At 40.0% G+C, this 14,473-nt stretch overlaps 1 protein-coding gene across 2 annotated transcripts in view; it reads left to right on the forward strand.

The window, feature by feature from the left end:
* Positions 1 to 13,854, forward strand: part of TECPR2 (tectonin beta-propeller repeat containing 2) — a 66,600-nt gene extending 52,746 nt beyond the window's left edge. For both annotated transcript variants that reach the window (XM_060755154.2, XM_060755158.2), the window contains exons 18-20: positions 8,005 to 8,146; positions 10,114 to 10,263; positions 11,648 to 13,854. In XM_060755154.2, coding sequence (XP_060611137.2) covers positions 8,005 to 8,146; positions 10,114 to 10,263; positions 11,648 to 11,805 — 450 coding nt within the window. In that variant the 3' untranslated portion in view covers positions 11,806 to 13,854. The remainder of the gene's footprint in view (positions 1 to 8,004; positions 8,147 to 10,113; positions 10,264 to 11,647) is intronic.
* The last annotated feature ends 619 nt before the right edge of the window (positions 13,855 to 14,473 follow it).

Consider the following 14,473-nt stretch of genomic DNA (forward strand, 5'->3'; position numbering starts at 1 on the left):
CAAACTATCTACAGACCCACTAAGAAAATCCAACAAATGCTATGTTCAGCAAAGGACGAGAGGGATCCTCTCACCTCTGCAGGAGTCCACCATATACCATGCAGCTGTGGACAAGTCTTCATAGGGACCACCATACACAAGTCTACTTAGGGACCACCAAACACAGCACCCAAACACAAATCAAGGAACATGAAAGCACTGCAGACTGACTCAAGCAGAGAAGTCAGCCATAGCAGAGCACCTGATGAATCAACCTGGACACAGAATATTATTTGAGACCACAGAAATGCTGGACCTCTCTAACAACCACCATGTCAGACTACACAGAGAAGCCAGCAGACAAAAGTCCTTTGTACCACCCTGGTCATTCCACAGATATATAAACCCTTTTTCCTAGTTCCAACAGACCTCACTACCTCTGAGGATGCTTGCCATAGACGCAGGTGAAACGTCAGGAGGGAATGCCTCTAGAACATGGCCATATAGCCCAAAAAAACCTACAACAACCCAGAGATTCCGGCCATGAAAGCCTTCGACAATATTTTGAAACTATTTTATTTTGTTATTTGATGTATTTATTTTGATGGTATTATTTATTTATTTGCATTATTTATATCTCGCCCATATCAGCCTGCAGGCGACTCAGGGCGGTCTACATATTGGCACAATTCGATGCCATCAATACATACATTCAAAAAGCAAAAACAATTAAGTGCAATTAGACAAAAAAGACAGTGCAATAACAATTTTAAAAGAGCTATATCCTCTCATTTCAATCCTCATCCGTTTCATCGTCTTGGCCATTCCTGGGTCATTCTCCATCTCAAGCTTGACTATGTATTCCGGGGTTCCGAATGCTTGCTCGAAGAGCCAGGTTTTTACTCTCTTCCAAAAAGTCAGGAGGGGGGGGGGGGGCTGGTATTTTTACTTCTTGTATTTTATTTTGCTGTACTATAATTTTGGGCTTGGTCTCATGTTAGCCGCCCTGAGTCCCCTTTGGGGAGATGGTGGCGGAGTGCAATAATAATAAATTGCAGCCTAAAATAAATTTGCCTTGCTTGGATTTTGAACGGCTTTTCAGAGGAACTAATCTTTACCTCTACTATTGAATTGGAATATGGATATGAGTCTGTGCCATTGATTGCTGGCAAATATTCCTTGCCTTTAAAAAATGCTATGAACTTCATGGGGTTGCCATAAGTTGACAGGTAATTATTGATAAATGCCTTCATGTTCCCAAATGGAGCAAGAGTGCTGAGGAGAGGTGTAGTCCAATTCAGATTTCCATTAAGATTACTGATCCAGTGTTTTACCATTTCCTGGTTCATAAGATTGTTTTAAAAATTAAGAAGGAGGTGGTGTGGGGATGTGCTCTTGGAGAGAGGTTGAGAGGTAGGACTGGAACCTTAAAAATAATAGCATAATCAGAAATGCACAGAAATGAATCTGAAGTGTCCAGTTCCTTGCACAAATGGCTAAATTAGGTACAAGCCGGACGATTTGTCCATAAATAAATCTCTCATGGAGGGAGTGCCTATTCCACATTTGGGGACATCCGCCATGAAGTTGTTCTTTAGCTACATTTCACAGCTTGCAGTATTTTCTTAGCTGAAATATCACAGATAAGCACAAGGTAGTCTGTAAGTGTGTTCAGAGGTTTTAAGAGGACATGCACGTGTCTGTCTAAGCACATGTTCAAAGTTGCCCAATAAAATTTTCCTCGGGGTGCCCTGTTGTATTTTGGGAATGAAGCCTGTAAAATGAGATTGCAGGATGTACTGGGTCCTCGTTTACATCCACCATTTTCAATGATTTGTTATAGCCCTTGCTTGGCTGCTGTGCATTTTGTAGCTGCAATGGAATCACAAACAACCTTTTTTGCATTGCTTATGCCATCCATATTTGACTCCTTTTCCCTCGCTGGTTTTTCTCGCAATCCTGTTTTCACAACACAGCTGTGAGGATAAACCTGTCTCCAAGTTGTTGACATGATGATGTCAGATGTTGTAAATATCTCTGGGCTTTCTTCTTAAAGCCATCCTGCTCCATACATTTGCAAAATGTGTCCAGTTATATTGAAGTTCAACTCCATCCCTCTTGAAATGCATTTTCCTTTTAGGATGCTTTCAGGAATTGATATTTCTGTCATTAGCTCACTTCAGAATTTACTCTGTTACAATGATTCTGTTTCCTTAAGAATAAAAAGAAATAAGATAACAATTTAGACAAATTTATAGAAGCAATGTTTATCAAACCCACAAACCACTGAATGTCAGGTGCAGATGAGAAGTAGAGGGAGCATTTTTCTTTCTGCTTTCAAGCTTTGTGTCCAGATGGGATATGGACTGAGATGAGTTTCTAGTAAAATCTTCTGGGATTTTATTTTGTTGTTGTTATATTATTATTATTATTATTATTAGTAGTAGTAGTAGTAGTAGCAGTTGTGGTTGTTGTTGTTGTCCCGCCCCCCAATTCTCTCAGATACCCAAAACAGCTCACAACCTTAAAAAACTATATAGTTTAAAAACCTACACAATATAAATATTAAAATAGAATTTAATATTACTTTTATTAAAACAAGTAATTAAAATGACATAAAATGAATAAGTATAAAACTATTTTTAAAGTCAAGGAGAGGTTGTGGGCCAATCCAAAGGAGTCGGAAAGCAGTCGATCAGTGGAAAGCAAGCAAAACATGAGATAGGCTAGAAGTGTACGAACTAAGAAGCTTATTTGAAATATTTGAAAGTACTGAGGAAGAGAAGGACAGGAGTTAACAGTGCAAAGGTGGAAGCAATGAAACATTTCCTCAGAGATTAAGATCTTCTGGGGAGGCCCTGCTCTCGATTCCACCACCTTCACAAGCGTGACTGGTGGCGATGAGAGACAGGGCCTTCTCAGTGGTGGCCCCTCAGCTATGGAACTCCCTCCCTAGTGAAATTCAGGAAGAAAGTAAAAATGTGGTTATGTGACCAAGCTTTCTTAGTGCAAAGTTCTTAGTGCAATAAGAGAAAAAGGAATGGTGAATGGACCAATGGAACAACTACGGATTTGATTTTGGATGGCATGATTTTAATAACTGTTTTTAAATGTGTTGTTTATGGGTTGTTTTTAATATAAATGTTATTGTATTATCGATGTTTAATTTTGATGCTTTATGTCTAAATGTTATGTTTTATGTTTTAATTTGGTTAGGTTTTTAATATATAGTTATATGTTATTGTCTAGCTATTTCGTTTTGGTTTTCACATGTATGTACGACCTTGGATTTTGCCTTTATAATGTTGGAAACCACTTTGAGTTCCCTCAGGGGGAGAAAAGCAGTTTAAATGTAGTGAATGAATAAATAACTAATTTTGACTGCAATACCTTTGCAAGGATCCACAGTGCCTTTATAACTAGGAGCTGAGGTCTAGGGAAAGATATTCCTGCCAGTTCTCTAAGTGCATATGAAGCACCTTGCCATAATAAAAAATTGTTTAATTAGTTTCTCTAATCAGAATGGACAGTGTGTGGCCGGCAGAACCTGTTGGGGTGCAGTTTCCAGCATTCTTTATCTCTGGCTGTATGGCTAAAAGTGAATGGCTGGCAACACTCTGAGTCATAATTACCTCTGCTTTGTTGCTTCGTTGTTGTTGTTGTTGTTGTTGTTACACCCTGTCTTTGCCCCAAATTTATGGGTGAGGGGCTTAAAATAAAAACGTTTGCAGGAGAGTTAAAATTAAGACAAAACCAATATAAATAGTATTCAACTATTAACAATATTAAATAATTTAAGGTATAAAGGGATTAAAACCAGTTTTAAAACAGCACAATTTAAAACAATGCAGCACTCTTCCCTTAAAAAAGCTTCAATTCCAAAAGCCTATTGCATAACAAATCCTCCTTTCCGGATGGCAGGAGGACATCAAAGAGGGGTCTATTCAAGACTTGGGAAGAGAGCCCCAACTTCCCATGCATGGATATGAGAGACGCCTCCTACAGTATGGTAATACATCCAGGCGTCCCCTGGGCAACGTCCTTGCAGACTACCAATTCTCTCACACTAGAAGTGGCTTGCAGTATATTTGCAATTCACTTCTGACACAATTTTTTAAAAACCTGTGAAAGTTGTGGAACTGAAAGAAGGACATCCCAGGGCTCCGGCAGTTCTGCATAGGATAATAAAGTCAGTCTGATAGCCTGCTCAGGACTTTGTAAGTCATAACAAGCATGTTGAATTATGCCCAGAAATATGCTGGCAGAGAGTGAATCTGTTACAACAAGGGAACAATATGTACCCTGTAACAAGCCCCAGTTAACATTTAATATGTGTGTGTATGTCTGTATGAACTACATCTCCCAGAATATCCCCACCAGCATACAGAATAACACAGTTTTATGCCAATTAACTATGTTATTGTAGTTTTAAGTGAGTTAAAGCTCACTTTGTTACTTTGTGCCTTTGGCAAAGAGTTGTGCTTGACTGGCTAGAGGTCTGAAATAAACCCCAAGGACTTAGAAATCCTGTTGTTTACTCTTAGGTCTCATAAATCCAGCCTTGTATATATGTGTGTGTGTGTGTGTGTGTATAATTTATTTACTATATTTATATACTGCCATTCTCAGCCTGGGGGAGACTCAAGGCCATTTACAAATGGCACGATTCGATGCCCGCAATAACATAAAAATAATTAAAACATTTAGCATAAATAACATTAAATAACATGATAAAAATGATAAAATATAGACCCTCAGCGTCTCATTACTAAAATCATTGTCGAATCGCATTGTCTAGTCGTTCCAAAGATAAGAATTTGTGAGCTACACTGCATTTGGGAAAGCTTGCTCAAAAAGACAGGTTTTAACTTTTTTGTGAAATGTTAAGAGGATAGGAGCCAATCTGATGTCCCTAGGGAGGGCGTTCCACAGCCAAGGGGCCACCGCTGAGATGGCCCTGTCTCTCGTTCCCGCCAGCCGAATCTGCGAAGAAGGCGGGACCGAGAGCAGGGCCTTCCCATAAGATCTTAGAGTTCTAGATGGTTCATAAGGAGAGATACGTTCGGACAGGTAAGCTGGGCCAGAACCGTTTAGGGCTTTATAGGCTAAAACCAGCGCTTTGAATTATATTTATGTATGAACTATAGTTAGAAGTACAGTTTGTTTTCCCAAATGATTTGCAGGCAAGATAGAGTGGTGGAATAGGAGTTTGTGGAGCCCTACTTGGGAGCAAACTTTGACAGAGTTTGTACCTGCCCAAGCCTCTCAATACTCGCCTCTCGCTCCCATTTTGGAATACATAAGTAATAAGCAATTGTTTGTAGAAACAATGTGGGCCATTTTGATGCTTAGAGATTGAGAAGAGTGCCTGAAATGGCACTGGGGCTCTAGTTCAGCTCTGTTTTGTTCTCTATGTTTTGAAGAGACAATCCCTTCTTGGTGGTTTTGCTTATTGGGAGCTTTGAAATTCACATCAAGCACGGAGTGACTCGTGATGTGACAGTATGTGATGTGAAGTAACTATGTACAGAGAGATAGCTGTGCTCTGTCTATCAGTCCAGCTCACAAAGTCTGCTTTGGGTATGATAAGGCATTACGCATCTGCAGAAGAAGTGAGTGAACAGGACAGAACGGTTTGTTCCTGCAGAGTTGTAGAAAAAGGACCTGCACTTCTCTGTCTATAATTTGTCTTTCAAGGGAGTGGCACAGGCAGATTTTACCATAGCTGTCTTTCTGATGGAAAATTATGCCTCTTATTGTCCAGCAGGAACTTCATTTTGAAACATTTGCTTTTCAGCAGGAAATGTATTTCTTGCCTATTTCATTTGCTCCCACTATCCAGACCATAGCATAGATGCAGGAAAGCCTGTTGAGCCCCCAGTCAACATATCCTGAAGCCCCAAAAATGCTTCAGATAGAAATATCATCTCCTAAGCATAACATGTCAGGGGGAGAGAATATCAGAAATTGCCTGTGCAGTTTAGACAGTGATCTGATGATCCTCCCAGTGTCCCACTGGTTTGGGGAAAGGCACGATTCAGGTGGGTTGGATGCCTGTGTTTACAACCTGGCTTTGATAGAAAGAGGGACAGAGACTGTAAAATTCAAATATAATTTGGTGTTGACCTAATCAGTTAAACTTGTGGCACAGGTTGGTGAATTACATGACACATTAAAAGGGAATATTTTAAACGAGTAATTCCTAATCTTACCCTTGAGCCACAGAGATATATTGAGCTATAAATTCCATCATCCTTAGCTGGTAAAGTTTACAGGTATGCTGGCTGAAGATCCTTACAAGATCTAGTTTGATACATATTGGAGGCAAGAAATGGCCCAGAAAAAGCTGTCCTGGGATCACTTGTACCTCTTTCACGTTTCACAGATCTTGCATGACAATTCTACTTTATGCCTGGCTTCTGTGGTATCATGGGATTTGTAGAGCTCTTGAGTTGGAAGTTCTAAAATCGTTATATGATGGGTTCCAGGAATGCATAGGTTAGACTCATGGTAGTTACAGTGTGATCATAGTGCAATATCTACGTAGTGTGAAAGGGTCCTAGAGGAAGGGTCTTCTGACCACCACTTTAACTGCCACCAATGTGGCATGTCTAACACCAGTTGAATTATAGAATCATAGAGTTGGAAGAGACCATAAGTCCAATTTAGCCCTAAGCCTGCCATGCAGGAATATGGTTTGGGCCCAGCCTACTTAAGGGAGCACATCTCCTCTTACGAACTCACATGAGCCCTGAGATCATCAGGAGATGTCCTCCTCTTGGTCCCACTATCATCGCAAGTATAGTGGGTGAGAATGAGAAAGAGGCCTTTCTCAGTGGTGGCCCCACAGCTCTCGAACTCCCTTCCCAAGTGGTGCATTCGACCCCGTCTTTACTGGTCTTTCACTCTCAAATTAAAACCTTTCTATGAAGCTGGTCTTTCCCGACAAGCCATAATAAACAATGACTAGGCAGCTATTAGTATTGCTAAGACACATTATTTGAAGACTATCTCGGAAGAGCAATGTTTACATGGCCAAAGTTGCTGAGCTTCGAGGATGCTTAGTATAATATTTCAAGGACAACGTCAGTGGCCTCAGGCCCAGGGACTTTTGATGGTAAATGTTGTTATTTATTATGCTTGTTTGTATATGGTTTATGTAATCTGTTTTTGTTTATTGGTTTATTTGGGGTGATGATGTTATGCTTTTGTATCATGTAATTTCTGTTGTTTTAACCATTAGTTTGTCGCTTTGAGTCCCACCCATGGGCGAAAAGTGGGATATAAATAAATAAATAGTACACAAATCACAGCATCTCTGACACATTTATTTATTTATTTATTTGGACCATTTCTGTCCCGTCCTTCTCACCTCCGAAGAGGGACTAGCTGGAGTTTCCAAGCAGCCTTCAGAGGCAATCCCATGTAGAGTGCATTGTAGTAATCTATTCGGGATGTAACCAGAACATGGGCTACATGGCTATCCAATCTCTGCTTTAAAACTTCCAAAGAAGGAAGACATTTTCTGACGTTTCTGAACATTTTATTTTCATATCATAATTATTTTAAACAGATTTGCATGTGCATATCTCAAGGATACCATGTACAGATTTAAAATGAAAGTACAGGATCTATAAAAATATTGGAGGAGATGTTGTTGAACCCAAATCCTTAAGAGGTGTTTCTCTGCCATTTCAGTGCTGAACAGATAGAACGTTAGATTCCCAAAAGATTTACAAAGTCCTCTTGACATTCAGAGCGTTCTCTTCACTCTAATGGTCTTGTTTATCACTCTCCGCTCCCTTTTCTGTCGGCAGTGATTCATAACAGGCCTTCTTTATCAAAGGGTGTTTGATAACACCAGAGGGAGAGCATCGTTCCATTCAGATCTCCCTGGCAGACTTCCGATAGGCATCTGGTTGACTGCTATGTGAACGAAATGTTGGACAAGATAAGCTTTTGATCTGGTCCAGCATGACTGCTCTTACGTTTCTAACATTAAATATAATGTTTTGACTTTTCCAGCCAGTTGGAGTCAATCTGATCAGTGTATACTCAAGTTCTAACGATCAGAGCCTGTGGGCGATAGACAGCAAATGGAACATCCATGTCCGCATTGGGATTACTGAAGAGATGCCTGTAGGCACAGACTGGGAACAGATTCCAGGTAGATACTATTTTAAAATAAGAATTAATAAACACATGAAACACTAACTTTCAATTTTCCAAAAAAACATATATAATTTTGCCCTTTCATTTATATTGTTGGTGTCCATATTCTGATGCTGTTGGAATGTCAACAGTCTGCGGCCTCAATCTGATTTTACTATGATTAGCTTAATTTCTGTCAATGTTGTACTATACTGCCTTACCCCATACTTTTGAAAATAGCTTTCTTTTCTGCACACTACCCCTCATGCAGGGATAATCTTCTCAAAGGGCGATAATTTGTGGAATTCACCTCCATAAGGTATGGTGAGGACAGCCACTAGATGAGATGACTGTGAAAAGCAATTAGGCATATCCATAGCTTATTTTTGTGTCAGAAGCAACTTGAGAAACTGCAAGTCACTTCTGGTGTGAGAGAATTGACTATCTGCAAGGACATTGCCCAGGGGACACCTGGATGTTTTGATGTTTTACCATCCTTGTGTGAGGCTTCTCTCATGTCCCTACATGGGGAGCTGGAGCTGACAAAGGGAGCTCATCCCCCACTCCCTGGATTCAAAGCTCCAATTTGTCGGTCTTCAGTCCTGCTGGCACAAGGGTTTCACCCATTGCACCACCGGGGCCCCCTAGATCCATAGCTGATAAACCTACCCCGCCCTTCTCCCCCCAAAGGGGGACTCAGTGCGGCCTCACACAAGCATCTTGTGATGCTATCAGCATATAAACAAACAAAGATTACAGTTAAAACTGTGAAAATCATTAAAACACATTTTTACAAATTCATTAAACAATAAATTAAACATGCCAAATTAAAACCTAGACCAAGTCAGAGTAAATCCAATGACACGGCATACTTGTGCTCCTCTGATTGTTACTGGTTTTCAACTCCCATCAGCCGTAGCCAACACAAGTAATGATTAAATGCTGAAATCTAGCAACATCTATCAGTGGCAGGTTTTACTAGTCATTGTGGACATGTCAAGAACAATCAGGCCCAGAATACCAGCCATAGCTAGCTATTGAAAGATTGCTATTAGGATATTTATTGGGACTCTTCCTGTCCATGATCTCACAACCTAAATGTGTGTTTTTCCTGACTTCAGAGTTATGCTCCCATTTCAGTTCAATATAATACTGAACGTTTTACCTTTCTGTGAATAGCTTCCAGAAGAGATTATTAATAGTTACTATGTTGAGAAAGAACAAAATTTCCCCATCTTGGAGTCCTCTGGCTGTGTGGTCTGCAAACTTAATTTTGCCCAGTGGATGATGGGGATTGTTGGAGTCCAGCACAGATCCATATTGGGGAAGGCTGATTTACAGTCTAACCCAGTGGTTCCCAACCTTTGGTCCTCCAGGTGTTTTGGACTTCAACTCCCAGAGATCCCAGCCATCTTACCAGTTGCTAGGAATTGTGGGAGCTGAAATCCAAAACACCTGGAGGCCCAAAGGTTTGGAACCACTGGCCTAACCTTTCACTCAAAAATTCTTACATAAGTGTGACTTATGTAATACGAGGATGAGTCAAAAATTATCCACATTCTGGTTATATTAAAACTTTTGTTGGCCGCACGGCCAATGATGGTGAGTTAATATAAACATTTATTCAGATATTCTGTTCTTTAGGGACAGTGTTTCTTTTTTCTTTGTAAAAGTAGGTGAAAATATGTACAGATTATTAACAGCAAAGAATTTTGTGCTTCGAATTCGATTTTCCTGCTTCTTGCCCGGTGGTTGAACTGGATGGCCCAGGAGGTCTTTTCCAACTCTGTGATTCTATGTAGAACCTAAAAAAGCAACAAGTTTGGTTTGACATGAATTTTCATGGTCTGCAACCCAATTTATGATAAAGTACACGAAAGCTTATGTCATATGAAACTTATATTTATGGCAAGAGTAAACAAAGTGTGGTACTCTCCAACGGGGTTAAAATGTTCCATGTTCTTCTCGTGTTTCTGGCTTTAGGGCTTCAGGCCTGTGAGCTGGCCATAAGTATACGGACCGTTTGGGCACGCTGCCCAAATGGTGACATTGCACGGCGGTACGGCATTACAGATAAGAACCCGGCGGGAGACTATTGGAAGAAGATTCCAGGGAATGTCACTTGTTTGACAGGTAAGTGTGTTCTTTGAAGCACTACGTAGCCTTACAAAGGTTGTAACAGATTTTTGTTAACTCATAATTTGAATGATTGACATATGCTGCCTATTTCAACCCACCTGGCTTTTATGTTCACAAGATTTCAGATTGAAAGATAAACATGGTGTCCAGATGTTAAACTTTGCAGATTTCTCTTCTAAAGGTTCTTAGGATATTAAATGAGTGCATGGTTTCATTCTCCGGTTCCTCAAAAAACCAAGTATTATTGCCACAGGAGTATAAGGGGATGTGTTTCACTCAGTGGATTGGGGTGGTGACTCTGTGGCCCCCCAAATGTTAATAAGCTTGTATTCTCACCTCCTGGTGGCGCAACGGGTTAAACCACTGAGTTGCTGAACTTGCTGAACTTGTTGGCAGTTCGAAACGGGGCAGCAGAGTGAGCTCCTGCTGTTAGTCCCAGCTTCTGCCAACATAGCAGTTCAAAAACATGCAAATGTGAGTAGATCAATAGGTACCGCTTCTCCAGGAAGGTAACGGTGCTCTATGCAGTCATGCTGGCCACATGACCTTGGAGGTGTCTATGGACAACGCTGGCTCTTCAGCTTAGAAATAGAGATGAGCACCACACCCCAGAGTCAGACATGACTAGACTTAACGTCAGGGGAAACCTTTACCTTTACCTATTCCCATTATGAATTACTATTGACCAGGCTGGCTGGTTTAGATGGGAATTGAACTCCCAACAAAATCTAGACCACTGTTTGGTAAACGGTGGGTCCCAGTCCCAGATGGGGCCCCCTTAGCTCAGTGTTGGTAACAATGAAAGGTTTCTGGCTGCTACCCATTTAGACAACTCTGTTAGCAACAACATACAGTATTTGCAGTGGACTCTGCAGAAAATGCTTCAGCTTTACTTCACAAAAAGGAAAATCAACCTGTTTAGCAAGCCTTGTCAATGCTGATTTATTATCAGTACTGTGAATGTTTGATTTTTATACCTATTTTGCAGTATATACCTATATTCCAAGGGTAATATATAATAAATAAATAAATAAATAAATAACTTTATTTATATACTGCTCTATCTCCCCGAGAGGACTCAAAGCAGTTTCCAAGTAACATCACCAAGGCATACAAACAACATAAACATAAAATTAACAAAACAACGTAAGCATAAAATTATCACAATAACACATATATATTCAAAGTAATCCTGCCTGTTTAGAGCAATTAAAAGGGTCAAGTAAAATTTTGTTGGATGGAAAGGGGTCACAAGTGGGAAAAGTTTAAGAAGCTGTGATCTAGATGACTACAGATTTCCCAGCCTTGTCTTATTCTGCTCTTTGTCTTAGTGCTCTGCTGTCATACTAACTGGGTGTGGTAACTTTTTATTCCACAGTTACACCCCAAGATGAACTCTGGGCAATTGGTCCTTCAGGGAACCTCCTTCAGCGCCTCACCAAGACCTTCCACCATTCTCGCCCTTTACAGAAACATGGCAGCGCTTCTATGTCGTTTCACTCTGATGATTTTGAAGATGAATGGGAAGTCATATGAGGTCCTCAAGGCTATAAAAACCATAAAATAGTGAGAAAACACGGTTGGGAATCCTGTTTTATGCCAAATGTCAGACTTGTAAAGCCCCAGACATTTGGCAGTATTCGCACTTTGGAATATATATTTTTTAAAAGACCTGACTTGTCTAATAAGCCCCCTGAATTGTGTAGTAAGGTGTCTTCTTGCTTCAGCTTTTTCTTTATCTCTCAGATGAGATGGGCAGAAATTGTGAACTTGTCTTTACTTCAGTTTGGAAATATAGCTTAGCAATTTAACGATATTAGCAGCAAGATTTATTTGCTCTAGCATGCAAATAAGTACTGTATCTGTGACTACAGTGGAAAGGCTGCCTGTTACATTGACTTCCAGCTAAGTGCAGTGTTTTCCCCCCCAAGTTTTTGATAATACTTGAAGACACTTGAGCAGAAGAGCATGGTTATGATGTGGATGCAGATCCTGTTTCAATTTGCTGTTACAGAAAGGAACAATGTATGATAACATTTCCTGGTAGAAAGTCAAATTAATTATGCGTAGTGCAACTGAAAATATTTTTTTGTGGAATTTTCACAAATTTTCACAAAGTTCCAGAACACCACTAAACTTTTGTTTTGGGTGAATTGGGTTAAAAACCCACTTATGTCACACACCACAGATGAGTTTGGATTCACCCGTCTCCAAATATTAGGTCCCTTTATGCATCTACCAGCCTATTAATGGCTTTTGTTCCAAGGCTAAAAGAAACATTGTAAAGCTAGACTTGTAAAATCAACGTGGCTCTCTGGGTGGGCTTTAGCACCACTCTGAGATGGATTAAACTGTGCCTGTAACCAGAGTAGATTCCGATTTTCCTTTTTGTACCATAATTTAAAATGACAACAAAGATGTTATGATAACAAAGAAATGTATCCCGTACGCGAGTTTGTGATAGTCGTCAGGATTTTTCTCCTTAATGGTCAATTCTTTAGCTACATTAGCTACATTTTGGCAATGTCTTCTATATGAGATGTTTACAGTGGGGGTGCAGAACTTTATAATTTACTAATCACTGCAGCATATGTTTCGTGAAGGCTACTTTTCTTTGAGAAAGCTGTAAAAATAAATGTTATTCCAGTGACTTAGACTTAAAATTTTTGTTAATGTTTAATAGGGAATGTTTTAAACAGCTGCTAATGAATCTGCGGATGAGCCCAATTGTGATAGCAATGAGGAGAAATATATGAATTTGAGACTGAGATAAAGCAACATGCTTTCCCCTTAAGACGATCTCTGATGGATTTGTGGAGTGAACCAATATAAACCAGGAAACATGGTTCCTCTCTGACACTGAAGAGTCACCATTCACACCTGCTTTGCAAAAGTCCTTGCATAATTTTAGTCCTCGGTTGTTGCTTTGCTCCCTCGGTTGTTGCTTTGCTCTTTCAATTTAGGGCGACTAGGAGGTCATGTTTGTTTCCCTCTGAGAGCTGATCTGTTTTGCTTCACCTCTTCTTCGTCTATATATGGAGCCGGCCTCAAGAGTTTCTTTTTTTAGTCTGTCACTGGATCGTCACTAACTACGCAGCTACTGAAGTTTACCTAATTCACTCAGTGGACTACTTTGAGCAGCTCCTTGGCAAGTGGGACTTCAGAGTTGTAAAAAGGAACCCAAAACACACCTACGTCGAAGTCAAGAACTTCAGAGCAATGGGAAGCAGCTTGATTTTCCACTCTTACTGGCCAGATATTCACATTACAATATTTGGTGGGTGGGTGGGGAATTAAAGATACAGTTTTATATATACTTAACACTTTCTAAAGGGTTTGTGGTAATGGCTTAGCTTGCTAGCCATTTGTATTCCAAATAATATTAGTGCACCTTGCTTTGTTCCTGAATATGAATTGGTGTTAACAACCCTTCTAAGCCAATGAGGGGTGTGTTTTTTTCCTTATTGTCCTACCTAACAACCTGAAATGTTTACCATCCTTAGTTTCATTTCTGTACCCTTGTGTTTCCTTTCCCTTGTGCTTTCCGATAAGTGCAATAAACTAGCCTTTTTCTTACGAAAATAACTCTTATGTTTGTTTTTAATATAGCAATACTAGATGGGTGTTGAGGGCAACAGCATGAGAGATTTTACTTGGAGTTTAAGAGAAGATTTTCAGCCTCAGTGAATCATCTGCTCAAACAGAGGTTTCTAACCTATATTATAATACTGAAGTACAAAAACGTGTACTAGCACAGTGGTTCTCAATCTTCCTAATGGTGCAACCCCTTAATACAGTTTCTCATGTTGTGGTGACCCCCAACCATAAAATTATTTTCATAGCAACTTCATAACTGTAATTTTGCTACTGTTATGACTTGTAATGTAAATATCTGATACGCAGGATGTATTTTCATTCACTGGACCAAATTTGGCACAAATACCCGATACACCCACGTTTGAATACTGGTGGGCTTGGGGCGGGATTGATTTTGTCATTTGTATACGCTGTGATTTATATTTCATCTACAATGAGAGAGCATTCTGAACTCCACGAATGATGGAATTGAACCAAATTTGGCACACAGAACTCCCATGACCAAAAGAAAATACTGGAAAGGTTTGGTGGGCATTGACCTTCAGTTTTGGAGTTGTAGCTCACCTATATTCAGAGAGCACTGTGGACTCAAACAATGATGGATGTG

The sequence above is a fragment of the Anolis sagrei genome, chromosome 1 (genome assembly GCF_037176765.1).
Source record: "Anolis sagrei isolate rAnoSag1 chromosome 1, rAnoSag1.mat, whole genome shotgun sequence".
NCBI classification, from domain to species: Eukaryota; Metazoa; Chordata; class Lepidosauria; order Squamata; family Dactyloidae; genus Anolis; species Anolis sagrei.